We start from the raw sequence: 27,605 nt of genomic DNA on the forward strand, positions 1-27,605 counted from the left end.
GAGACAAGAGAAGTGGTCAGAGTAGAGCAAGACCAGTGAGTGTGGTGTCACTTTAGTCACCAGAAGAGTGGTTAGAGGAAGGGACTGTTACAGTGCTAAATGCTGTTGAGGAGTCAAATATAATTCAAAAGTGTTTTTTAGGGGCTCCTGGGTGGCGCAGTCGGTTGAGCGTCTGACTCTTGGTTTTAGCTCAGGTCATGATCTCAGGGTCGTGAGATCAAGCCCTGTGTTGGGCTTTGCACTCAATGGAGAGTCTGCTTCTCTCGCCGTCTCGCTCTTCCCCTCCCCCTACTCCTTGGGTATAGTTTCAGTTTTGCAAGATCCAAAAGAATTACGGAGATGGATGGTGGTGGTGGTGGCTTTACAACATTATGAATGTATTCAATACACTGTACACCTAAAAATGGTTAAGATGGTAAATTTTGTTGTGTGTATTTTACTACTACTATTACTACTACTACTACTACTACTACTACACACACACACACACACACACACACGGAAAAATTGAGGGGAGGGGGAACCAGCTAGTGGGGTGGGAGAGGTTGAAAATATGAGAGGGAGTAGATGGAGCAAGTCCTTAAACAGCCACAGGAAAGGGAATTTGGTGCACTGGTAGAGAAATTTAGATAATAGGGACTTCTCCCATTGTAATAGGAGGGAGAGGGAAGGATAGGTGTGCTTGGGGAAAGGTCTGGTGGCAGAAAGCTGAGGGAGTTTCCTTGTGTTGATTGTTTACTCCAAGTATGGAGATAATGGAGTTGGAAGGTGGAGGTGAGTGAAAGTCTTAAAATGGTAACTGGACAGAGTGGAAAAGTTAACCTGAAAGGACTAATGAGGGGCACCTGGGTGGCTTCATTGGTTAAGCATATGACTCTTGGTGTCAGATCAGGTTTTGATCTCAAGGTTGCGAGTTCAAGCCCTGCGTTGGGCTCCACACTGGGCTGGAGCCTACTTAAAAAAAGAAAGGACTAATGAACCAGGAGGCTAGAGGTACTGCAACTGTTTCTGAGGTTGTCCCCTCCATCGGCATTAAAGACGAAATCAGATGAATAGAACAGTATTTGTCCCTCTAGCATAACCTTACTTGTTTTAGAAGCTAAAACAGTGCCAGAACACTGGGACCTATTCTGTTGTTAAACCTGGATTCAATTGGCATTGGTTTATCAGGACATTTCTTGTGTAAATTTAGAAGCTGTTGGTGTCTGAGAGGAACACAGACCAGAGGACAACACACCTACCACACTTGACCACACACCTGACCAGAGGTGACTCTTGTTCTTTCAAGTCTAAGCATGGGGATGTGTGCTCTCAGGGATAAGCTAACCTGAGACTACTTGGCTTTTCTCCAATTGGAGAATTCCAAGGATGGTGGAAGCATATGAATAAAGATAGAACAGTACAGTTCTATCTTTATGTGTACTGGTACTTCCAGGAGAGTTCCATTTAAATACTGCCCCCCACCCCACCTTCTTAAGGGAGCTGACAGTAGCCCTGGGCTATAGATCTGCATGAACAAAAGATCTGCCATCCTGCCTGAGAGAGATGGCTAAAGTGGAAAAGAGAATGATCTCACCTGAGCAGCTGACACCCAAACAGTCACCAATCTCAGACCACATCTAATATTTTCCTCCACCTACTCCTATCACCCGTCTTACAACTAGAACTACTATGGAGAAACCCCTTGCTCCGATGAATAATCACACCAGAATGGTTTCTAAGCCAAGGCAGAAGCATCTAGCAACAGGGGCCGGAGGACGAGAGGGCATAGGTATTGAGTGTGACAAATACCCTCCAAGCAGATCTCCACTTGGTCTGACTTCCAACAAAGTGTTTGAAGCTACTCTGGGAAAGCCCTGGCCCAGATTTAGGATTGGGAATGCAAGGTACTGGAGTCTCCTAGCATCAGCCCCTCTGGTTCCCTTACCTCCATTGTGTCATTTTTGGAAGATGCTGCACTCTGATTCGATCAACAGAATAAAGAACAATTATTCTCAAGCAGAAAAAGCCAAGTCAGGTAAAACTGCAAAGTTCCTAAGAACGTGACATCTGTGTCTAGGACCAAGAGAAACCTGAAGACCCCTGAAATCTACCAGATGTTGAAGAGGGGCCAAGTCCCTGCTTGCAGAGGTGACAGGCCTGAAATCATACATGCTATATATGAGACTCACTCCTGATGCATCTGTTCTTTCCAAACCTTCCCTTTGGGTTTCTCCCCAGAATTTTATACAATGGATCTTTTAGAGCCACAAATCCTTTTTGGAATAACAAGTAGGTATAAAAGCCCATCAGTTTTGCTGTGATATCCCTCCAGTCCACTTCTTTTGTGCTTTCAGTACAACCAGTGGCACCTTGGCACTTGCTTTGTGATGGGACTGATGCGATCATCTTCAAACTGTTTTCTCAGATGCCTGCCTTTTCCAGCTCCAATATATCCTACATACCTCTGCTAGACTACCCACCCCTGCAAAAACCCCCACCAATTTCACCACTTCCTTTCTGTGATTTAACAATCTGTGACTGTTCACTAATAAATCCAAACACTGTTCAATCAGGTTTTCGTTTTGTACCTCATGAGACTTTTCTCTGTCCACAGGGCGAAGCTGCTCTCCTCACTGCCCTTCCAGGATTTATCCTGGAGAAGCTATTTTAGTTTTAATATTACTTTCCACTGCCTGTGGCAACTCTTGTCACTTTTCTCTCAGAAGCAAACTCCGCTCCTTCATGAAATCTCTAGCCTAAGAAATCCTTACCTTCTGAATACCAGTGACACAAACTGCCTTCATGTTAGATAAACAAGATGAAACAAAGGGAGAAGACCTGCTTTCAAGGCCTATTTGTATTTCTTTACTAGGACTAGAAAAATAGAATGTAAGGACTTTGTTTTTACTGGCATCTACCTTCTTTCTAATTAGGTAACCAGTATTCTCTGGTTTACCAACAGGAAGAAAGAAACGTGAAAAGCCCTGTGGCAACTGAGTAGGGCCCTTGGCCTATAGAGACATCACAACTGGTCATGCTGGAGCAGTGTCAATTCTGAAATGGAATAGTAGTATCAGGTGATGACTAACCTATGGAATCATAAATGTCTCCACTTCGGCATGATCACTAATACCGGCAACCCAAAACATACTGGTTTTTTATACTCATTAATGGTGTCCTGGTAACATGCACACTTCATAATTAAATTCAGTTAACATCAATAACAAATACATCACCAGTTGACTACTTCTTATGCACACAGCCATTCAATGACACTCCAAAAAAACCCAATAAAATCCACTGTTTATGGATAATGAACATATCTAGAATCTTCCACTGGACCAAAAATCTCCTTTTCCAAGTGAGTTTCTCTGTTCTAGGACAGTTTATCATTCCATACATGGGAACTTACTAAAAATAGTAAAAAAAACTTGGGACTGAAGCTTATGAAGGGCTCAGTACATTCCAGTACATCACTGATGTCTCAAGACAACACGGTCACAGAGGCTGTGGACCACTGAGCCCTGGGAGCCAAGCTGACGGGGATGAATATGGATTGTGAAGAAATATGGACTGCAGTGATACTGGGGTGACACTGCAGAGCCATCCATAACAGTGAGTCTTTCCTTATTAAAAGACATTCCTTTGGGAGTCTGTCCCCAGGAAAATGCATTTAAACTCAAAATATGGCATACACTTCGTAGACTCCATGAAACCCATCTAGTGAATTCTTAGAGGAGTCCAAGCCCCCAGATTCAGAACTGTTGATCTAGATTTCTGCCAGATACCTATTTACTCCTACTATTGAAAAGTCTGAAGCCTATTCCTTCCCATTTTCCTGCTTAGATTTAGGGCTACGCAGTAGACAGATTATAAATGTTGTGAGAAGTGAGGAATGTAGGTCAGCCTGCAGCCTTGTGAGGAGTCAGTACTACTCCTTTTTAATTATTGCCTTTGTTTTAGTTATTTCAGGGTTGGTCCACAGCACTGCAGAAGATGGGAAACAAAAATTTCTTCTCTTCTTAAAAGACTCCTAAGGTGGGTCAGAGTTGGCCAGAAGCAGAGAAGACTCTACAGTCAAATGCCTGCTGGGGAAATGTGGCAGGACTGGCAGTCTGTTGGTCTCTCTGCAGTGTCTGTAATGTCAGATTAAGGAAACCACCTGGAGGCTGGCATTGGCCCCTTTCCTTCCCAGGAAACAGATCTGGTCCTAAAACATGGAAACACTTATAAGGATAGTCTGGGATTGGAATAGTTTTCATCACAGAAAATCCCTCTTCCAGGGCTGGGCCTAGACAAAGTAGCCATTCTGTATCAAGGTCAAAGAGCTGGAGAGGACTCCTTGTGGCTGGGGTTTCAGTTTCATCTCATCCTTGCTCTGTAATTCCGTGGGTACCATCGGCCTTGGCCAGGTATGAGGAATCGTCCGTTACTAATATTCGCTCTGACTGTTCTGCACAAAGATGCCCAGTAAGGAGGGAGCCAAGTCCTTGGCAGTTACTCCTGCAGTGCACAGGTGAATGGCCATAGTCCTTCTAGTCCCTTATTGTACTCTGTATTCCAAGAACTGTGAACACAGTCGTTCGGAATCACTTTACAACCAAGACACCAGATATCTGAAATCATACCCCAGCTCTGACAAATCTTGCCTTCTGGGATCTGGAGACAAAGCAAGTATTTGGGACTACTGTTGATCACTTCTGGAGCTGCCTTGAGGCTGGCCATGAGTGACCTGAAGCACAATTTTCACTGAAGATCCAAACCTTAGATCACCTTTTATTTGCCTGGGGCTCTAAGGGGTCAAGGTGACATTAGGGATTATAAAAAAGATGCTGCAAGTGCCTGTGAGCCCAGGTTGTGCGGCAAGCTAGGGGGCCACCACAAACTCCACAATGATTTGTCCACAGGCCTTGCTCAAGCACAGGCAAGGGACCACCAGTAATCAGATGTGCACCATACAAAGATTGCACCTGCTGATGAGAACCAGGATGTTGTGGTCCTGCTACACAAGCCTGCATACACCAAAAGTCCCAGCGTGGCATTTTGGTCCATGCTTAGCAAATCCCTTCTTGCTGTGGGCATCAGGACAGAGGGAGCTGACAACACTCAGATGAGCTGTCCCACCCCAAATCCAAAGCACCAGCTCAGAGGCCTCATGCCATACTCCAAGCATGATGGCTGGCTTATACACCTATCCTACTTGGGGCCTCTCTCTCCGTCCCTCTTCACCTCTATTCTGTCTGGTGGCTGTCCTGAACGCTCCTGGCCAGAAAATAGGCAGGGGCTGCCACAGGGATCTTGAGCAAGTGATTAGCGACAACATCAGGATGGGGAAGAAGCTGGCCAAAAAAAGGACGGAATTTCCAAAAGGTAAATTTCTGTGTATTCACGCCTAATCCTTAGAAGTTGTGTAAACAATTTTTTTCTACCTTCCCCCATCAGTTGCACAATTTTTGTCTAGTCCAAACGTAATTTAAAATGAGGTAGGTAGTTTCTCTCTCCTCTGCCTTTGTCTTTGTGGGACTGTCGAGGCCTGTGCCGTGAAAGCACCGGTCTCCCGTGCAGGCGGAGTGCCGGGGGTGGGCACTGGCGACTGGTGGAGCGTCTCAGTTGGCTATCTTCTCAATCTCGTCCAAATCATCCGTGTCCAATCTTTCTATTTTCTTATCTGGGGAGAAAAATGAGAATTCGGAGAGAAATCAACGCGGGGCTCCCATGGAGACACACACCTAGGGAAGGGACAGCACGGCAGGGAGAGAGGAAACACACAGGGTTCTGCCCGGCCTAGGAACAGGGCCATGCCTCAGGCCACAGCCATCTTTCCCTTGACCCCAAAGACTCCCGGTGCCTGAGCGAGGGACAACCCTAGGCCCTTCGGCCTGGCCAGGGGGGCACTGTCATTCGAGTCCCTGGCCCTGAAAACTCGCCAGGTGTGCTCTTTGAGACTTCCATACTGTAGGAAAGGAGGGGACTGTTACAGGGACACAGGCTTCTCTCGGGGCCACGGGAGAACCCACCCTTCCCCCCTCCTTTGGACTCCCCCTGTGAGGAAGGGCCCTGGCGGGGGCCACTCCCAGCCACTCACTAAAATGCTCCTGGATTCTGTTGAGGATGTTCATGCTGTGCTTGCTGTCAACCATGTTCACTGCCAGGCCCCTCTTGCCAAAGCGGCCCGTGCGCCCGATCCGGTGCAGGTAGGTCTCGTTGTCCGGGTTCCCATCCTTGTCCACGGGGAGGTCAAAGTTGATGACGACAGAAACCTGTTCGACATCAATACCTGCATGAAAGGTGGAGAGGAGTCAGGACGGGAGACGAAAACCACCGCCAACCAAGCGAGGCTGACACGCACCAGCTTCAGGTGGAAGGACGAGTCTGGGGCAGGCCGGCCCTGGGATTCGGGGACGGGGGCACGCAGCAGAACCCAGAGGGAAAAACAGAACTTGGGCAGGTGCTAACAAAATTACACTGCCAGTGAGCGAGCCTCTGCTAGACACCAGTACCTGGAGATGCGGCCAGAACCTCAGTGGGGGCCCCAGAGAGAGCAGGCACTGTCCTGAACCAGTGAGACGCTGGTCCGTGTCCTTCCAGCATCGGGGCCCCTGGCTTCTGTGACAGTTCTTATCTGCCGGGGGAATCCAGTCTCTCCAGCACCAACCCCACGTGGACTCCCTCAAACCAGCGGAGTGCCCTGTACAGGACGACTTCCCTGGCGACCCGGGGCCTGGCGGACAGACGCATTCCCTGCTCACCGCGGGCACACACGTTGGTGGTCACCAGCACCTTCTCTTTGCCCTCTCGGAAGCGCTCGATCACCGCAGCCCTCTGCTCCACCATCATTTCGCCACTCAGCAGGGCCACCTGGTGGCCTTCTTTTGAGAGCTCTGCTGCCAGCCAGCTCGCTGTTTTGCGGGTCTGGAGTGAACAGAATTGTTTTAAATGAATGTTTTTAATGTTTAAAAAAAAAAAAAAGATACCTGCAAAAAAGTGGTTTATTGCTGTTAAAGTACATGAAGACCTGCTGAGTTGAGTCAGCAGGAAAGGCTTACCAATTTCACAAATAATTTTAGCCATGTCATTTTTTTTTTTTTTTTTGATGAATTACATAAAATCATCTTAGTGTTCAGCTAGGAAGAGTGAGGTGTGAGCCAAAGGTCTTCATTCTCAAATAGTCTATATTCTTAATGTTTATAATTATTTCATTGGGGTGCCTGGGTGGCTCAGTCGTTAAGTGGCTGCCTTCGGCCCCGGTCATGATCCCAGAGTCCTGGGATCGAGTCCCACATTGGGCTCCCTGCTCAGCGGGAGGCCTGCTTCTCCCTCTCCCACTCCCCCGCTTGTGTTCCTGCTCTCGCTGTCTCTGTCTCTGTCAAATAAATAAATAAAATCTTTAAAAAAAAAAAGAATTATTTCATTGGATGTTATCTGGAGTATTTTCCAAGTTATCTCTAAGAAGTAGAACCAAAGAAGGTTCAATTCTTCACAGTCTTTCCTTCATAACTTATTACAATCTGAGAATACTCCCTGAGGCAGGTGGAGGCGATTCATCATTTCCTTTCTGGCCACACAGGGCACCTGGTCCTCCTCAGCACTGACGAGGAGCGGGCTGAGAGGAGGGGCAGGCACCCCCTCCAGTGCAGCGCCTCCCCCGGCAGGGCCTCCACTGCTACTCACATGGCAGAAGATCATGGCCTGAGCAATGGTGATGGCCCCGTAGAGGTTACACAAGGCCTGGAACTTCTCATCTCTGTTATTGCACAGGACGTAATACTGCTTGATGGTGTCCAATGTCTCCTCCTCGCGCTTCAGTTTGATAATGTTTGGGTCTGGGACCACTTTCTGGGCAAACTTCCATACGGAGTCTTCGAAGGTGGCAGAGAAAAGCAGCATCTGGCAGTTCTGGGGCAGCATCCTGCAAGGGAAGACCCAGGTATGTGGCATGATCCCGAGTCTTTCCCTGGAAGGAACAGAAGAAGGCCGCCCCGGCTTGCATGGTCTACATGCCCAGGAAAGTGGCAAAAGGGGGAGGAGAACAGCAGGGAGGAGGTGAGAGCAGCCATGGGGCAGGAATGGGGCTGTTGTTAGATTCCCTAAGTCTCCTTCCTCAACCCACGGTCAGTGCTGATGAGGAAATGGCCCATCAAACAAATGCTTCTGGAAGTACTAAAGAACCTGACGGGAGCAAGAAGTGTTTGAAGTAAAAGGAGAAGATGCTGCAGATCAGGAGGCTGAGAAGTTCCTCTTGGCTCAAGAGTTCCTACCTCTGGATGCGGATGCTCTGATCTTGGTGGCCCTGAGTAGCTATCATCACGTCAGCCTCATCCAGAACAAACACCTTGATCTTCTTGGGGTCAATGAACTTGAGCTTGGCGCACCAGTCCAGAACAGTCCCAGGGGTGCCAATGACAATGTGCTCACTGATCTTCTGACCTCTTTCCACTGTGGAGACAAGATGTTTTCTGTGGGTATTTCCATGGTAAAGCCAGCTTTCCTCTCTGAGAAAATCTAAAGCTATGATGTATTTTAATGCAACTGTTTTGATGTTTGCATTAATATCTTAAGGAAAGGTTATAATATCATTATAGTATTTAATAATGCTGAAAAGACATCGTAAGGATAGAAACAGTGACAAGATGAAAGCCTCTTCAGTAGTGTTCTTCTCCATTCTCTGTAGTCATCCAGTTCTCTTTCAAGGAGGATCTGTTATCTTTCTTTCTTCTCTGTCAGCATCATTCCCCCAGCCCAAGGTTGCACTTCCTCACAAGCTCTCTCCAGTGCACTCTGCCCCTCAACTATCCTGGCATCTACATCAAACAAGCCGGTTGCCTTTACACACCCCTTGCCCAGGTCAGAAAATAGGATTCATCATGAATGGCTTTGCTTTCTCAAACACAAACTGCTTCTCTTAGGTAAAGTGCTTCCCCAGACAAGACCTGGTGGACCATGGCACATTCTTGACCGTGTGCGGTTTGAAACTGAGATGTGCCTCTTCATTTTGAATTAGATGGCATTTATAGATTGAATTTAAGTCCTTTAATTACAACCTTGAGCTGACATACACAAACTCCTCCTAATCACTGCCAAAATTTTGCCCAAATGTGAATGTTGAGTCAATTCAAAGCCAATAAATGCTGCCTCTTACTTCTGTTAAACAAACCAATTACTGCCTCCCACAACAGTTACTCAGACTCTGGCATTCTAACTTCGACCCAAACTGCAAAATTTTAAATGTATTATGATCATCTTCCACTAAGTTTTATAATCTTACTACTTTTTAGAAGCAACTTCAAGTTGGTATTAGGATATTGTACGCTGAGTGGATTTCTATGAGTCATAGTTACACGTGTTAAAGATTCATGGCCAAACTTTCAACACTTTTTATTTTTTTTTTTATTTTTTTTATTTTTTTAAAGATTTTATTTATTTATTTGAGACAGAGAGAATGAGAGAGAGAGAGCACATGAGAAGGGGAGGGTCAGAGGGAGAAGCAGGCTCCCTGCCGAGCAGGGAGCCCGATGCGGGACTCGATCCAGGGACTCCAGGATCATGACCTGAGCCGAAGGCAGTCGCTTAACCAACTGAGCCACCCAGGCGCCCCTTTCAACACTTTTTAAATTACTTAAATATTGTTAATTTGTTGCAAAACAAAAGTAGGAAAGATGAATAAAGAAAAAATAATAAAAATAAGCTCCAAACAAAAAACAAGACTCTTAAATACAGAGAATAAACTTGTTTGCCAGAGGGGAGGTAGGTGGCAGTTGGGTGAAATAGATACAGGGGATCCTTTACATTTATTACACTTATTTTGATGAGAACTGAGAAAAATACAGAATTGCTGTATCATTATATAGCTGAAACTAATAAAACACTGTTAATTATAACTCAATTAAAAAAATTAAATGCCAGGGCGCCTGGGTGGCTCAGTCGGTTGAGCGACTGCCTTCAGCTCGGGTCATGATCCTGGAGTCCTGGGATCGAGTCCCACATCGGGCTCCCTGCTCAGCGGGGAGTCTGCTTCTCCCTCTGACGCTCCCCCCTCTCATGTGCTCTCTCTCTCATTCTCTCTCTCAAATAAATAAAATCTTAAAAAAAAAAAATTAAATGCCAGAGTTAATTGTCATGAATATTCTAGAACATTTTTGTTCTTCTAATATCATTAAAAAGAAATTAGGCAATTAAACAAATCCAGAATGTGCAGCATTTTATGAGCAACTGGTCTGGCCTGTTCAAAAAGTCAGATGTACTGGGGGGAGGTGGAGGTGGAGGGACTATTCTAGATTTAAAGAAATGTAAGATACACAACACCAAATGCAGTGCATACACACCAATTTGATCTTGGTTCAAAAACAAAACCGTCATAAAGACTATGGGACTTTTAGGACTATTGGGGAAAAATAAAAATGGACTAGATACTAGTTATTAGAGAATCTGCTAATTTTCTTGGTTGTGATAAGGGTTTTGTGGGTATGCTGAAGAACGTCCTTATTATGAGATGCATGCTAAAGTATTTATTTAAAAAAAATTTTTTTAAAGATTTCTTTAAGGGACACCGTGGTGGCTCAATGGGTTAAGCATCTGCCCTCAGCTCAGGTCATGATCCCAGGGTCCTGGAACTGAGTCCCACATTGGGCTCCTTGCTCAGCAGGGAGCCTGTTTTTCCCTCTGCCTGCCGCTCCCCCTGCTTGTGCTCTCTTTCTGACGAATGAATGAATGGAATCTTAAAAAAAAAAAAAAGGAAAATTTAAGTAGGCTCCACTCCCATTGTGGAGCACCATGTGGGGCTTGAACTCACGACCCTGAAATCAAGACCTGAGCTGAAATCAAGAGTCAGCTGCTTAACTGACTGGTAGCCATCCAGGTGCCCCAAGATTTTATTTCCAAGTAATCTCTACACCCAATGTGGGGCTTAAACTCACAACTCTGAAATCAAGAGTCACATGCTCTCCTGACTGAGCCAGCCAGGTGCCCCCATGCTAAAGTATTTAGGAGTAAAGATCCACAGTGTCTGCAATTTACTTTCAAATGGTTCCCCAAAAACATACACACACATATAGAGCAAATTTGGCAAAATGTTAAATTTTCAAATCTAGGTGAAATGTTCATTTTTATTATTTCAACTACTGTATATGTTTTGAAATTTTTAAAATAGAAGTTGTTAGGTTAATGAATTAGGATCATATATTCAGGGCGCCTGGGTGGCTCAGATGGTTAAGCGTCTGCCTTCGGCTCAGGTCATGATCCCAGGGTCCTGGGATCGAGTCCCACATCGGGCTCCCTGCTCCTTGGGAGCCTGCTTCTCTCTCTCTCTCTGTCTCTCATGAATAAATAAATAAAATCTTTAAAAAAAAAAAAAAAAGGATCATATATTCATACTCACATTTATTGCCTCGGACAGCATAAGCTAGCTTCAGTTCAGGGTAAAATTTGCCCATCTGCTCAATCACTTTTCCCGTTTGAAGGGCGAGCTCGTAAGTTGGGGAGAGGCACAGACACTGGCGGGGAGAGAGTGCAGAGTGAGATGTCAAGGGCAGTGGGGACTCACCACCAGGACTTACTCCTCCAGCTAAGGCTGAAGAAGAGCATGTAAATTAAAGTGCACGCCATTTGATTCTTTAAGCTGCAAAGTCATAAGTTAGAATTCCTAAGGGTTAGAACTCTGGCTGGGTAAATACACTTGAAGGGATCGAGTCCCGCATCGGGCTCCCTGCTCAGCAGGGAGTCTGCTTCTCCCTCTGGCCCTCCCCCCTCTCATGTGCTCTCTCTCTCCTCTCATCCTCTCTCTCAAATAAATAAATAAAATCTTTAATAAAAAAAAAAAAAAAAAAGAAAATAGCTATTGGCCACAGGAATACAAAAACCCACATGAGAGCAAGGATCTGAAATTCCAGGTGGAGATTAGCTTCCTTTTCACTTAGAAAGTTCTCAGAACTTTCCAAAGGATGATAGTTGTAGATGGAAGAGGTTTTTTCTTTCTTTCTTTCTTTTTTTTTTTTTAAGATTTTATTTATTTATTTGACAGAGAGAGGGAACACAAGCAGGGGGAGCGGGAGAGGGAGAAGCAGGCTCTCCGCTGAGCAGGGAGCCCAACGCAGGGCTCGATCCCAGGACACTGGGATCATGACCCAAGCTGAAGGCAGATGCTTAACGACTGAGCCACCCAGGCGCCCTAGAAGAGTTTTTCTGAAAGTAAAGGTGCCAAGCCTGTCAGCAGTATCTCAGAACTGGCAAACCATGGAAAGGGAATAGGATGCATGTTGCTACTGGAAGATCAACCATATTGTTTGTGCTAGACAAGGTGTTCTGGTTTATGTAAAAAGTAATATGCATCTTGGCTTTCAGTCCATCAAATGTAATTTCTAGCTACACATTAGCAGAAAATCCAAATTTACCAAGCCCTTACCTGGGGGTATCTGTTTGCAGGTTCTACTTGGCTGAGCATGGCCAACACAAAGGCAGCTGTTTTACCAGTGCCAGACTGAGACTGGGCAATTAAATTCTGTGGGCTGCACAAGAAAACAAACTGTTTAGGGGCTTAAATCTCAAGTATCCTTTTAGTTAATAACAATGAAGAAGAAATTAGTTTACAGAAGGAGGCTTTGATTTCTGCAGTAGTTATACATGCTTGCCCCACAAACACAAAGCACCACAGAGAGAAGACTGGTGGGATTTAAAGCACTCCATATCTTTTATTCTCGACACGGCAGCCAGTGATTCTTTTAAAATGTGAGTCAGCACATGTCACTGCTCTGCTCAAAAGCCTTCCAGTCACTCCCCATTTCATTCAGAGTAAAAGTAAAAATCCTGCATTACAGGGTCCCACCTGATCTGGCTCCCTAGTAGTTCTCTGTTCTCAGCTCCTACCACCTGCTCCCTTACCCACCCCACCACAAAGGCCTTGGTGCTGCCCCAAAAGCATGCCAGCCATTCCCCCATCCCAGGGTTTCTGTACTCTGCTGGGACAGCTGTCCCCAAATGACATGTCAACTCTCTCTCCTTCAAGGTTTTGCTCACACATCACCTACTTGATGAGATCCTACCCTAAGCACTTGATTAAAATTGCAAGCTACTTTGAAATGCCTTAAAAAATGAGGTATTGGTGGATAGATATGTGATAAAGTAGAGTAAAATGTTAGTGACAGCGTCTAGGTGATGGACATATGGGTGTTCACTATAAAATCCTTTCAATTTTAGGGCACCTGGATGGCTCAGTTAAGCATCCAACTCTTGATTTTGGCTCAGGTCATGAGATCTAGCCCTGTGTGGGGCTCTGTGCTGGGCATGGAGCCTGCTAAGATTGTCTTCCTCTCCCTCTGCCCCTCCCCACCCCACTTTAGTGCTCTCTCCCTACTCTCAAAAAAAAAATTCTCTCAATTTTGTTTTTTGACAATTTTCATAATATAATGTTGGGGGAAAATTACAGTCAGTTCCCTTGGTATTCCTGATCTCCCTTATTATGCTCTTTTTCTCATTAGTATTTATCACTTTTTTTTTTTTTAAGATTTACTCATTTGACCCACAGAGAGAGAGCACAAGCAGGGGGAGTGGCAGGGAGGCAGAGAGAGAGGGAGAAACAGGCTCCCCACTGAGCAGGGAACCTGATGCGGGGCTTGATCCCAGGACCCTGGGATCATGACCCGAGCCAAAGGCAGATGCTTAACTCACTGAGCCACCCAGGCGCCCCAGTATTTATCACCTTCTTTAAAAACAGCTTTTAAGTGTACAATTCAGTGGCATTAGTTACATTTACAATTTTCTAACACACTATATACTATATATATTTATTTTTAATAAAAATACATTTAATAAATTTAATAAAAATAATCTATACTCCAGACTAAGCTCCTTATAGGCAGGAATTTTGGTCTGCTTTGTTTACTAATGTAACCAAATGCCTAGGATAGTATGTTACATACCTGCATTCAATACATATTTGTTAATGAAGAAAGGTACTAGATAATTCTCTCAGGTCTCTTCTAACATTGATGATTTAAAAATTGAACATACTTAGAGGTGCATAAATGGAATATTTATTTGTTTCACATTGGTCATTCGTATTTATAGATCTTAATGCTTTTCATAGATGCTCAAAGTGTCAAGCTAAAAAGAGACATTATTCATCATGAAAAAAGTCACTATTAAGACACAGAACAAAGAAAAAGAAAATACAGACCTAAAATGTCTATTTTTAGACTATATGAGAGGAGTTTCAGAATTTAGGATTATATGCAGTACAACTTTACATAATCATATATAATGTAGGGATCAGTTTTTATAACAAGTTCCGCATGCTCTTGAATGTTCTTGCTCAAAATGTGGTCTGAAACTAGCAACATCAACATCACTTTAGAAGCTTCTTAGAAATAGTGAACCTCAGATGGACTGAAATGAGAATCTGCATTTTAATAAATTCCTAGGAGATTCATGTGCCTATGAAAGTATGAAAAGCACTGCCCTACAAAAGCACCTTAGTAATTACCCTATTCTGGTTTTCCAGAATCCTACTTGGTTTTTGCTTACTATATTTGACATAATACATTTTATATATCCATCTAATGAAAGCATGGTGTTTATGAATGATGAATGTTTATTTACCAACATAGAAAGATAACCATCTAAGTTTTTAAAAAGCATTTAAGATTTCATATGGTTCCATTTTTTAAAAAAGGTATAAATATGTGAGTTTATGTAAAAAAGTCTAGAAGTCTCTAAATATTAGTATAGTGGGTGGGGGAAGATTACAAACAATTTTTCTTGTTTTTTATTTTCTAACTTTGCTAAAATAAGCATGTATTACCAGTATAGTTTTTTTAAAATAAAGAAATTTTAAAAAATGGAAAACTAAAAATGGGCTAGAGTTGTATCAGGATACACACGGCTCGGCAAGCATCAAAGGCAGTGCGTTCTCTTGTATCTTGGATGGACGGTTGAAGCCCATGGCGTAGACTCCCTGGAGAAGCTGTGGTTTCCTGGGAAAACAGAGATGAAAGTCACTGTCTCTTTGGTTGAGGAACGAAGCCAAATGTCTGAGGGACTTTTTCCTCTCTTTCTTACTGTTGTTACACACAGTTTACTTACAACTAATAATACTTGAATTGTGCACTTGGCACAATTCACATTACCTGGAAATTTTACTTAACAGCCCAAAGCAGCTAAATTCTTTGATTAAACTTGTATTAGCTAGCAGCAGCTCTTTCTGCCCATGGGTCCTGTGCTCCTGCTTTAATAAAATCACCTTTTTGCATTAAAAAAAAAAAATTAAAAAAATAAACTTGTATTAGCTAAAAATGTTCTGTGATAAAATATATATACACATACACACAAACATAATAGGCCTAGGGTCTCTAACACAAAGGGGAGAGTCAGAAAGTAAACACTCACAACCGAAGCTCCTCAAAGGACTTCACTGAGTAGAGCGGGGAGTTTGGGTCCCGCTGCAGGACTTCCACCTGGTTTGTGTTATCCACAAGGTTGCTTCTGATCAGCTTGTTGAGTAAGGACTGGGCAGCTCTGTCCTCTGTCAGGAAAAAGACAGCAAAGAATTTCATTTTTGTAATTTTTTTTGAGAGCAAAGAATTTTAAAAGGCCATGAAATCCACCATGAGCTCATCTGAATTCACTTGTCATTGGCATTTTAAGCACTAACATGTATTCATGCTAGGACTTCTAATTCAAGACATCATAATTTTGACTTATAAATAGAATTAAAATTGCTTTATTAAAGATTAAGATTTTGATACTGATACCATGCAGTTGGGCCTCATACTCCTCTCCAGGACTCTATTCCAAACCCTCCTTTCTGGAGGTTATCTACTCTTCCTATGTCAACCCAAGTACTTACTCCCCAGTTTGTGCTCAATAGAAAATTGAAAATTATTAGCTTGGCCCAATGAAAAAAACCCCAGAAATTAAAAAGTTTGTATCTTGATATCATATAAGCTGTATGTTGTTATCCACCTTTAATGTGTCCAAATAGCATTAACTTTAGTAGACAATGGGGATGCAACTTAAAATTTCTTTTATAATGCCCTGTAAAAGATCATCATTCAGGGCATATTTCCTGCGGCTGTTGAAGTCCATCAGTTGCTCAAAGTAAAATTTCTCTAAAATGTAAACATTAAGAATTCCTTCAGCAACAGCTATGTTGAGTGTTTATTAGCACTATGACTCCCATTAAAGTCAAGCCAAGTTGGGTATAAAAATGAAGCCTTGTAACAATCTATTCTCTTAAGACTGTAGAACCTCGTGGGTATAGCTCTAGGCTGTGTTACCTTTCTCTTCTTCATCTGCCTTCTCTGCATGAGCACTGGTCTTGACAACAGCACCTTTATCAGACACAAAGTGGCCGTCATTCAATATTACATCCCATACCCAACAGCTGAGACAATTCAAATTCTATGAGACACTAGAAATGTAAAGGCCTGGGGAGCAGAAAAATAAATGAGGAAACCAAGCCACAGATAAAAGCATTTTATTGTTCTTAAATAAACAAAGGTATGAAACAGTGTTGCTTATATTTCAGTTCTTCCCTATTCCGAGTCCTCTCATGGTACATCAAACACTAATGGGACTTTCCCTCATAGCATCGGTATTTCTGAATGTTACAGAAGATGATCACAGCAGGCAATGATCACAAACCACCTTGATGCTCAACAGAGGAGTATCTATGCAAACCATATTTCATCAGTATATGAACACTGTAATGCCATTAAGATTCTATGTATATAAACTGTTGTTTAATAGAAATGTATATTCAAACAACATTGTAGGTATGAAAAAATTACAGAAAAAGATTGTAAATGAATTTGGAATGAGGTAAATGTTACTATCCACCCCCCATAATATTATGTACATCAACAAAAATTTAATGGAAATCTTGGATTTTGGGTAGACATTTCAGAATGGCAATAGGTTAACTCTCAGGTTGCTCATACTTTGTTGTATGTTCTCATGGTCAATATATAAGTCAATTAGGCATCCTCATGCTTATTTTAAGCACAATACAAAGCAAAACAATCCAGTTTAGTTCCCAAATCAAATGATTGCCAGTTTCTGCCAGCCCCCTGCTTGGTACATATATAATTTTTTTTTCCAGATAGTTATTATGTCAAAGCAGAAATACTAAAGGAAATCACATTTGTTTTCAAACTAGCTTTTACTCACCATTGGCATCTGGTTTGATTTTCTCTTCCTTAAGATGCAAGTTGCTCAACTAAATGGAGAATATGGGGGGAGGGGGGAAAGTGTCAGGAAAATCACTTAAAAGATTTTGAATCAACAGAGCCTCCCCAGTGAAGCTGGAGAGAAATGAGCTACTCTCAGGATCTATTCATTAAGTTGTTCTGCCGGGCTCCTTTTGTCGACTAAATGAGTGAGAATAAACAAAATTTCCCATAAACATAGCAGTAAAAAAAGAACTGGTTACCTAAATGACTCAAAATCCACACTCCCTAATTACAGTTCCTAGAGAAAATTATAATTTATGAGTTTGCTTAATGCCCTGATTACAAAGACTCTCTCAGTAGAATACCATTTGTCATTCTCTCATATTCCAAACAACGGGAAATTTTAAAAGATATTGGAAAAGGCAGTCACACTTCAGACAAGAACATCAAGGTGGGAGGGCTGCAACAAAAAGCATCTGTGAACAGGAATCAGTTACGTTGCACGATAGGTTTGAGCTTCAGGACTGCAATATGCTGATATGCACCCTCATATTCAGGTTGCCTTGTTTTTTGCCTTGTGGTGGAAATCTAATATTTGAAACTGAACAGTCTGGGGCATTGTGGCACACTGTGTAATCAAAATACCTAACAATCTGAAGTAGGAATACAAAGGAAGGGTCAGAGCAGAGAGACATTTCAGAGAAAGAATTATTAGGACTTTGATCAAACACCGTAAATTAGGCATATCCTGGCAGGACTTATCTCCTCTATTAGAATGAAAATACCCTTTTATTTGTCAGTTTCACCTCATAAAAGCTGGGGGGGTGTAGAAAATACCTTAAAGACAGGAGTATTTTTGTTTAATTGATCTTTGGATCTAGCACAAAGCAGGTGCTCTAATCATAAAATATTAAGTGGGGCTTAGGACATCATCTAGTGAAGGGTAAGAATGAAAATGGCTATTTCTTAAAGCACCACCTACAGTGGTTCTTTATGTTTTGAGGTTCATTCTGCCTTTCCTCTAAGTCCAGGAAAGGGGAAAGGCAAGAGAGGTATGAAACAAACGTCTCTTTTAATGGATGGTTAGTTGGGATGGAGGAACCACACTTCTATTGTTGGAAACTGAAAAGGGAGTTTCTGGTGTCTCTGCTTTGGTGTTAGGGGAAGGAGAGTAGGGGGGAACACACTGGACAGACTGGCAAGAAAGGAAATGGCAAAAAAGGAAATCATCATAAAGCAGTAAAAATCCTTCATTAATTCCACATGATAGCAAACACACTAACAGACAATGAATATGAAGTGACCAGCGCAGTGCATGATACACAGCAGGTGTTCAATATATTTTAGTCTTCTCTAAAACACTTCTCCACATCCTACCAACAAACCCTGTTTAAAAATGTGTAGTATCCAGGTCTATTAAGAGGGAGAGAGAGAGAGATTGCGCAGCGGGGGGGGAGAGAGAGAGAGACAAACACACAGACAGACTGCCTGACTTACTGGCGATACTTACAACAGTTAGGTTAATAGTACTCACTCCTAGGGTGATAATTGCTAGCTAAAACAAATGCTAGGGCTGAGGTATAAATGAGTTAATGAAGTATAAATGAGTTACAAACATCTATTACTGTAAAACATTTTAATAATGATAAAAAGGACAAGCCATTCTTTTGTTGATATACTGTTCAAACTGAAGTTAACAGAGTAAAGTAACAGTTAAAGTAACTAAAATGCAATATGTAGTAAAGGTGGTAGTAACAATGTAAGTGAAACCAATAGATGTTTTGATTACAACGTATCAGGATTCTGGAGAGGTTCCAGCGGAATCTAAAAACAGGAATCTAAAAACAAACTCGCCCCTCACTTGGCTCTGAGGACCTCCAAGCCTGTAAAGCAGAGACAGTGAAGTCTGTATTACCCAGTGCAATGTCCGTGAACTGAACACTGAAACTTATATTGAAAGTACAGTTTAGATACCTTCCTTTGCTCTATTTACTTGGACCAAAGAGGAGAAACCAATTTCTCTTGTAACTTCATCAGAAACCATTCTGAAATTAACCAAAAGGCAACAAAGCAAAAAAATCCACTTTTTAATAGCCATATTTTCAATACCTTTAATATTTTAGTTTTTAAGATATGTTAAAATGATTGCAAACTCTACAGTTACACACTGCATTTTATTCAAAAGCTACTTAAGAAAGGATTCTTGAGACAAAAGATTTAAAGGTAAGTGAACTATACAGAATAGGGATTATCTTTGGCAAAATGGTGAAGTAGAGGACATAGAGTACGGTCATACTCATCAGTTTTCTTATCTGTTTGCCCTCCTCTAAAAAGAAATCTCCCAAAGGAACAGAGGGGAACAAAGAGAGGAGCCACGGGGGGAGGAGGAAATAAATATAAATAGAATCTAGTATTTTCTTATCTAAAATAAATAAGGAATGAAGCTTAATGAATATTTAAAATACAGTAACCTTGCACTACACACATCACTGTCACCTATGTCACGCAGTGTCCTCAGTGAGAGTTCGTAAGGCAGAGGGTAACAGAGGCATCTTTACTCATTTGCTCAGTTTTGGAATATTGTGATCTAATTTACTTGTGCATGGTTAAGTAGATTCACAAATCTTACCCAGGTTCAACTTTCTAATCCATAGGATATGGACAAGTAATTTAAAAGATTCCTGCAGGGACACCTGGGTGGCTCGGTTAAGCGTCTGCCTTCAGCTCAGGTCATGATCCCAGGGTCCTGGGATCAAGCCCCACGTTGGGCTCCCTGCTTCTCCCTCTCCCCCCCCCTCAAATAAAATATTTTTTAAAACATTAAAAAAAAAAAGATTCCTGCAAAGGAACTGTGATTTATGCATAATAACAACAATTGCGGGCGCCTGGGCGGCTCAGATGGTTAAGCGTCTGCCTTCAGCTCAGGTCATGATCCCAGGTTCTGGGATCAAGCCCCACATCTGGCTCCTGGCTCGGTGGGGAGCCTGCTTCTCCCTCTCCCTCTGCCACTCCCCTGCTCATGCTCTCTCTATCTCTGTCTCAAATGAATAAAATCTTTAAAAACAAAAAAACAACAATTGCTATTATTTACGTAGCACTTATAACAGGCATGTCCATAACTCAATGAGGTAGGTATTATGATTATCTCCATTTGGAAACCGAGGCACAGAAAGATTAAGCAATTTGCCCAAAGTCATATAACTAGTAAATGATGGACCTAGAATACAAATTCTAGACTGTCTGGCTATAAAGGCTAAGGTTTTAACCTCTACAGAATGGTGCCTGTCATAGTTAATACTAATCTCATAGAAGATAATCATTTTAAGGATGATACAACGGTGCAGCCACTCTGGAAAAGTCTGACAGTTCCTCAAAAGTTAAACATAGAGTTATTATATAATCCAGAAATGCCACTTCTAGGTGTATACCCAAGAGATTTGAAATGTCCACACAAAAACTTGTACATGAATAGTCATAGTAACATTATTCATAATAACCAAAAAGTAGAAACAATCCAAATGCTCATCAATGGACACTGATGAATGGATAAATATGATATATCTAGACAGTGGACTATTATTTGGCAATAAAAAGTAATGACACCTACTGCAACATGGACAAACTTTGAAAATACTATGCTAAGTGAAAGCAGCCAGACACAACAGACCACATATTATGATTCAACTTATGTAAAATATCCAGAATAGGCAAATCTAAAGAGACAGAAAACAAATCAGCAGTTGCCGGAGAAGGGTGGGGAGAAGGGAGTGACTGCGAAAGTTTGAGGGAACTTTTGGAGGTGGTGGAAATGTTCCGTATCTTGATTGTGGTGGTGGTTACACAACTGAATGCCTTTGTCAAAATTCACTGAACAAGGGTGAGTTTTACTGTATGTAACTTATACCTCAATAAACTTGACTTAAAAATTGGGCCAGTCCAAGAGATCCAACAGTCAACTAGTAAGAATTCTTGAAAGAGGGCAAAGAAAAAACAAAGGGGGAGAAATGAACAACAAAATATTTCAAGAAAATTTCTCATAACTTAAGGACAAGAATTTTCCAGATTGAAAGGACCCACCCAGGGGCGCCTGGCTGGTTCAGTCAGAAAAGCATGAACTCTTGACCTTGGGGTTGTGTGTTCGAGCCCCACATCGGGTATAGAGATTACTTAAAAATAAATAAATAAATAAAGGATGATACAACCCACCCAGGGCCAGCAAAATGGATGAAAAAAGACCCATACCAAGATTCATTATCATAAATTTTCTGTATACTGGAAACAAATAGAAGATTCTTCAGGATTACAAAGAGAAAAACAGGTCACATCAGGAATCAGAATGGTCTCAGACATCTCAATAACCAATAAAGAAGTCTAAAAGACAATGAAACAATGCCTTTAAAATTTGGTAGGAAATTAATTTCCAACCTACAGCTCTATACCCAGCTATCCAAATGAAGGGCAAAATAAGGTATTTCCAGAAATGCAACAGTATCATAAAAAACAAACAAAAAAAACTTCTGATACACCTCTAGAAAACTGATGGGTGGTTTCACCAAATCAATAAAGATGGAGAGAGGGGATATAGAAAGGAGGGGATCCAACACAAGAGAAGAGTAAATCCCCAGAATGAAGGTGAAGGGAAATCTGCCTGTTCCCCTCCAGTCACCAAAATGAATTCTGCTCTAAGCATAGGGAGAACTAGTCCAATATGAAGCAGGCTAAAAGACCTAGGGGAAATAGAATTAACAGAATACTTTTTTTTTTAACTAAAGATTTTATTATTTATTTTAGAGAGAAAGCAAGCCGGGGCGGGGGGGGGGGGGGGGGGGGGGGGGGGGAGAAAGAGAATCTTAAGCAGACTGCACGCTGAGCGTGGATCCCCATGTGGGGATCGATCTCACCACCCCAAGATCATGACCTAAGCTGAAATCAAGAGTCAGACGTTTAACTGACTGAGCCACCCAGGCGCTCCAAATTAATACTTAATGTGTCTGAACATCCTGAGATAAACTAAACAATTAGCAAAGAGCTTGGGGTTGAGTTGGGATAAGTACCAAAAACATGAAGCAAAAATGCAAGGCAATTATAAATTCCAAGGAAAAACAAAGTTTTATAGGAAAGTAAAAGTATTCATAAACTACTAATAATGTAAACATGAAATACTGATCTAACTAAAATTATAATATAATGAAAAGGTAGGGAGTGGGAAGGTGTGCATCTGTGGTGGAAAAAGGATGGAGGAAAGAATCAAAATCAGAAAAAAAAAAATCAAAATCAGTAAATACCTAAAATTGAAAATTCAAAAACTAGCAAAACAAACATGCTATTTAGAGAACAAGGAGGTCAATGATGTAAATTAGCTTCAAAAGAACTATTAGTTGTCTCTGAGGAGGAAAAAATTGGTGGTGGTGGAACCAGTTTTTAAAACTATTTGACTCCGGGCGCCTGGGTGGCTCAGTCGTTAAACATCTGCCTTCAGCTCAGGTCATGATCCCAGGGTCCTGGGATCGAGTCCCGCATCGGGCTCCCCGCTCAGTAGGGAGCCTGCTTCTCCCTCTCCCACTCACCCTGCTTGTATTCCCTCTCTCGCTGTCTGTTTGTGTCAAATAAATAAAATATTTTTAAAAACTATTTGATTCTTTGAATTATGTGCATATATTATCAGTTATATAAAAAATAAGACAAAATCCTTGTTCTCAAGAAATTCGCAGAAATAAGTACTAACAGAAGTAGGTTCAAAGCACTATCAGAACTTAAGAGTGTTTAGGTGGAGGAATTAATTCTACATAGTCACGTTTAAGTCATATCTTGGTTAATGTGTGTGAGGCCCAGAATAAAGTTAAGGTGATCAGAAGAGGATTTACTTACTGACTACCAGGCCTACAGAGTCGATCATTCATCATCATTAAGCGAGCAAGGAAGTACACAAAGATGAGTAAGCCACGGTCCCACAGCCCAGGAAGCTCAGAATCCAGAGGTGGAGAATGACACAAAGGTGATTATAATCCAAGTGGGGAGAGTGCAACAATCTACAATCAGTCTCGATTCCCGGAAGACAGGCGGCTGGGCTCTTCATCCATGGGAGCACTCACCTGCTCTTATGTAACCCAGGAGGCGGATGGATAAACAAAGCCAGTTCAGGGTCCAGGCTCCATCCTCACACGCACCCCATACCCGTCCTGACCAAAATAGCGAGTGTCCTATCCAGGAGTGATCCCCGGCCAAAACTGACCCCCTGACCCTTTTACGGCTGAAGCCAACTCACCGACTCGGCCGCCGCCTCCTGCTCGTCCACCGCCAGAGCCCACGAGTCGGTGGCCATGGTCCCAGGCGCCGGTGAGACGCCGGTGCTGGCAGACTCCCTGGCTGGGGCGGCGCGATCGTGGGCTCCCTGGGGTCGCAGCAACCCAGCTCCAGCCCCACCGAGGAAGAAGTCATTCGCTCAGGCGCTGGGGACCGGAAGCGGCGCGCCGTAGTGACGTCAGATCTGCGTCCGCCCAGTCGCCCCTCGCCCACTTCGAGCTGTAGTTTCCATCGCTTTCAGACCCACAACCCTGACCCCTGCTTAGCTCAGGCTTTCTTCTCTAACGTCCAGAAACTCTGACTGCCAACTGGCTCTCCAACCCACGAGCAAAACCACCTTCCCACCCAGCACGCCGGCATAGAAGCTCATATAGATTGAATATATCAAAACACAGAACCATTACAGATACGGTAGTCACCAAAATGCGTATTGAAACAATATCTTAAGGTTGGTCATTTTCAGTGTCCAGGGGTTGGCAGTCAGCCATGTCAAACACCATTTGGTTAAAAATTTATCCCGCAAACTATGTGGCAACACGACTTACAGGAATGCCACCTTCAAAAATACTCAAGGAAGGTGCTAGGGAAATGTGTTCCAGCTAGAGGATCGGACACAAGAAAAAGCAAGGAGGTTTGTGTCTGAAGGACATTCTTGGGATTGACAAGAGCCAGGGATGAAGAGATTGGTAGGAGATAGAGGCAAAGGGCCATGCAAAGCGGCTTAATGAGCAAATGAGTTCATTCCAGGGAACTCTTCCCCATCTGGCGTGACTTTTGGAGTTAGCTGTGCCTGGGTTGGAATCCCAGCGCTCCCATGTAAAAGTTGAATGATTGGGAGAATTTTTTAAAAGGAAAAAAAAATCTTGGGCTTTAAAAGAGGTAAAATAAGGATTAAGTGTGACACTCCCTTTCCCTTAACTGGAAACAAACAAGGTTCTCTCCCCTTGTTACTTCACTATAAAGAAGCTGGGCATTTTCCTGCAAGCTGAGAAAATGAATCCCCACTTATCTCTCTTTGCCATTATTCTACTTCAGTAAATTAATTTCAAGCAGTAGTGGGCTCTATGTGGGAGTTTTACCTGTAGAGTATGAGTAAGAATGTTCAGGAAAGGGTAAAACAGTTCCAGGCAATACTCTATTTGCCATGATTCTTTTTCTCCTGTACCCTTGAGGGGGTTCATTTGGTGAAGATTTTTTGGAACCTACAGGGGAGGATGTTCAAAAAGAAAAAGGCAAACACACAGCCAGAGAAGCCATGACCTACATCTCATCATATCAGAAGCAATCCTAGGAATATTTTGCCAGCAAAATTATATTGATCACAGGGCTAATGGAGGTTATGGATTTTTTTTTTTTAAGTTTAATGAGGTTAAAAAAGAAATCATCCAAGGTGCAGGACTGTATATAACAGGATCCACTTGTGAAAAAGAAAACCCTCATGTGCTTGTAGATACTATAGAAAATGTATGAGATACACACAAATCTGCTAACAGTAACTGCTTTTAGTGAGGAGCTCTAGAAATCTGGGGAGGGAGAAGACTTTCTTTTCGTTGTGTACACTTCATCCTCTGAAATTTATTTTCCACGGGCATATTTTCCTTTTAAAATTGTATTTCAGACAAACAAGAAAGGGGATAATATAATAAACATCTAGGTTCCCACGTTAGGGCTTAAGAAAGAAAACAATTAAGATTTGATTGAAGCCCCCAAGAGACAGCAGCTCTCCTGAATTATGGTGCTTATCCTTCCCATAAATGCTTTTTACCATGTGTTGCTTTCTCTATTTACAAAAGAAAACAGGGGTGCCTGGGTGGCTCAGTTGCTAAGCGTCTGCCTTTGGCTCAGGTCATGATCCCAGGGTCCTGGGATCGAGCCCTGCATCGGGCTCCCTGCTCAGCAGGAAGCCAGCTTCTCCCTCTCCCACTCCCCCTGCTTGTGTTCCTGCTTTCGCTATCTCTCTCTCTGTCAAATAAATAAATAAAATCTTTTAAAATAAATAAATAAATAAATAAATAAATAAATAAATAAATAAATAAAATCTTAAAAAAAATAAAAAAGAAAACAACCCAAAACTTAATAAGCATCAGGATGCTAGGGTCTCCTGTCTCCACAGATACCAGCACGACGCGAGACACCTGCTAAGAAGAAATCCGACTTCCAAAGCGGAGCGTGGAGAGAGGAATCAAGGTTATAAGAGCAGCTGGATTAGAATGCAGCCTCCTGCATTTACTCCCACATGACCTTGGCAGCCTCCGTATTCTCTGAAGTCATGGTTAAGTACCCACTGCATCATTCAATGATTCAACAGTCAAAAGGTTATGTGATATAGCGACTGGCCTATGGCGAAGGCTTGATAAATATTAGCTATTATTACTATTCCTGGCTCTCCCTTCCAGGGGTAGGGGTGAGGAAGACGCCTAAATGTGGAAAAAGAGGTCTTGTTTCTAACCTCAGAGATACTCACATCGCCCACAGGCAAGGCAAGTGGAAAGCGCCCCAGGGCGCGGCCTCGGATGCGGCCAGCAGCCCCAGCCATTGCCCCTCAGCATGGCGGTTACCTCCGCCAACTGCCCACTGCCCCAACCTCATTGGCTGAGGCCTGGAAGCTGGTCCGGCGAGCCAATCAGCGGAGGGGACGGCACAGCCTCGGGCAAGCCTACCCAGGTACCTGGGGGCGAAAGGCTGAGTCTAGGCTCCAGCAAGGTGTCCTTTGTGCATTGAACTTTGTCATTTTTTGCTGAATATCCTTTGCTAGACTGGAAACTTTATGAGGGTAGGGCAGTGTCTGCATTCCTTAATGTTGACCTTCAGGGACTAATGCATAATTGACACCCATTTGGTGAATGACTAGATGAGGAATACACATCCCCTAAGTAGGTCAAACTTTTAAGTCTTTATCTCTGAACAAATAGGTGAAGAAGCTCATTCCTAGTTTATGCCCTTGCTACTCCAAGTGTGATCCTCCTCCTCCAGCAGCAGCTGCAGCACAGATATCAGTACCTATGGGAGCCCATTAGAATGCAGAATCTCAGGCCTCACTCCTAGACCTACTAAATCAGGATCTGCATTTTAAGATATCAGGTGATTTCTTAACAACTTATGGTCTGAAGAGTATTCAGTCACTCCCATTTGACCTGATAGCAAATAAATGAACGATCTAAGTCCATTTTATAGATGATAAAAATATTTTAGGTGTCACGGGAGAATTAGAATCTAGGACTACATATTTCCAAAACTAAGTATTTAAGTTGCACTATCTTGAGCTCTATTAGCTTCCTCATCTCCCAAGAGGTTCAGCGAATGTTTTACTTCAGAGTGAGCCATGTATAGAGCATGGGACTCTTAATCTCAGGGTAGCTGAGTTCAAGCCCTACATTGGGTGCAGAACTTATTTAAAAAAAAAAAAAAACATGGGGCGCCTGGGTGGCTCAGTTGGTTAAGCGACTGCCATCGGCTCAGATCATGATCCTGGAGTCCCGGGATGGAGTCCCGGGATGGAATCCCGCATGGGGCTCCCTGCTCAGCAGGGAGTCTGCTTCTCCCTCTGACCCTCCCCCCTCTCATGCTCGCTCTCTCTCTCTCTCTCTCTCTCATTCTCTCTCAAATAAATAAATTAAAAAAATCTAAAAAAACCCCAAACAACTATGGGCTTTGTAGTTAAACAGGAGTGGGTTTGGATCATAGCTCTGCAACTTTTCCGTGTGAACTTGGGTGAGGCAGTTACCTCATCTGTAAGAAGAGATGCCATTGACCTGTCTCATATGCAGTTTAAAAATTAAATGAAATAATCTATGAGAAATGCAATGCCTCGCATATAAATACTTATTATTTTTCAAAGGCAAATCGAGGACCAGATGCCAACTCAATTGTCCCTCGTCGAGTAAGTCATTTCTTCCACACCAAATCCAAAATCTGACAAAGACAAGCGTAACCATGGGCACAAGAAATCAGAATCCCTTAAGTCTGCACACCATTTTGCAACTAAAATGAACAGAACTGTATAACAAGAGTGTGACCTCTACCAAACACACGTCGCCGGTTACCTTTATTAACCAGGTCAACTATTAGTACTTTGCAAACCAAAATGCCGACCTCCAGAAGCCCACATCCTACCCGGTCACGTAACGTATCCCGGCCCTTCTTTTCCCGTCCATTGCATCA

The 27,605-nt window shown here is 42.7% G+C and overlaps 1 protein-coding gene across 6 annotated transcripts; it reads right to left on the bottom strand.

Annotated features, from left to right (window-relative positions):
- Positions 1-2,992: 2,992 nt before the first annotated feature.
- LOC116644586 (ATP-dependent RNA helicase DDX19B) lies at positions 2,993-27,597 on the bottom strand. Of its 6 annotated transcripts, none has more exons than XM_032424281.1 (12): positions 25,909-25,995; positions 17,140-17,188; positions 16,248-16,301; positions 15,358-15,493; positions 14,853-14,945; positions 12,380-12,482; positions 11,357-11,471; positions 8,241-8,418; positions 7,654-7,891; positions 6,732-6,894; positions 6,068-6,259; positions 2,993-5,650 (listed from the first exon to the last, which is right to left on the bottom strand). In XM_032424281.1, the coding sequence occupies exons 1-12, from the start codon at positions 25,978-25,980 to the stop codon at positions 5,589-5,591; spliced, it is 1,455 nt and encodes a 484-aa protein (XP_032280172.1). In that variant the 5' UTR covers positions 25,981-25,995; the 3' UTR covers positions 2,993-5,588. The 6 variants fall into 6 exon arrangements, with proteins under 6 accessions (XP_032280172.1, XP_032280166.1, XP_032280171.1 ...); XM_032424275.1 differs by lacking the exon at positions 25,909-25,995 and adding an exon at positions 23,407-23,824 and having other exon boundaries at positions 2,999-5,650; XM_032424280.1 differs by lacking the exon at positions 25,909-25,995 and adding an exon at positions 27,558-27,597 and having other exon boundaries at positions 3,221-5,650.
- Positions 27,598-27,605: the final 8 nt, after the last annotated feature.

The sequence above is a fragment of the Phoca vitulina genome, unplaced genomic scaffold (assembly GCF_004348235.1).
Source record: "Phoca vitulina isolate PV1807 unplaced genomic scaffold, GSC_HSeal_1.0 scaffold30, whole genome shotgun sequence".
Taxonomy (NCBI): Eukaryota; Metazoa; Chordata; class Mammalia; order Carnivora; family Phocidae; genus Phoca; species Phoca vitulina.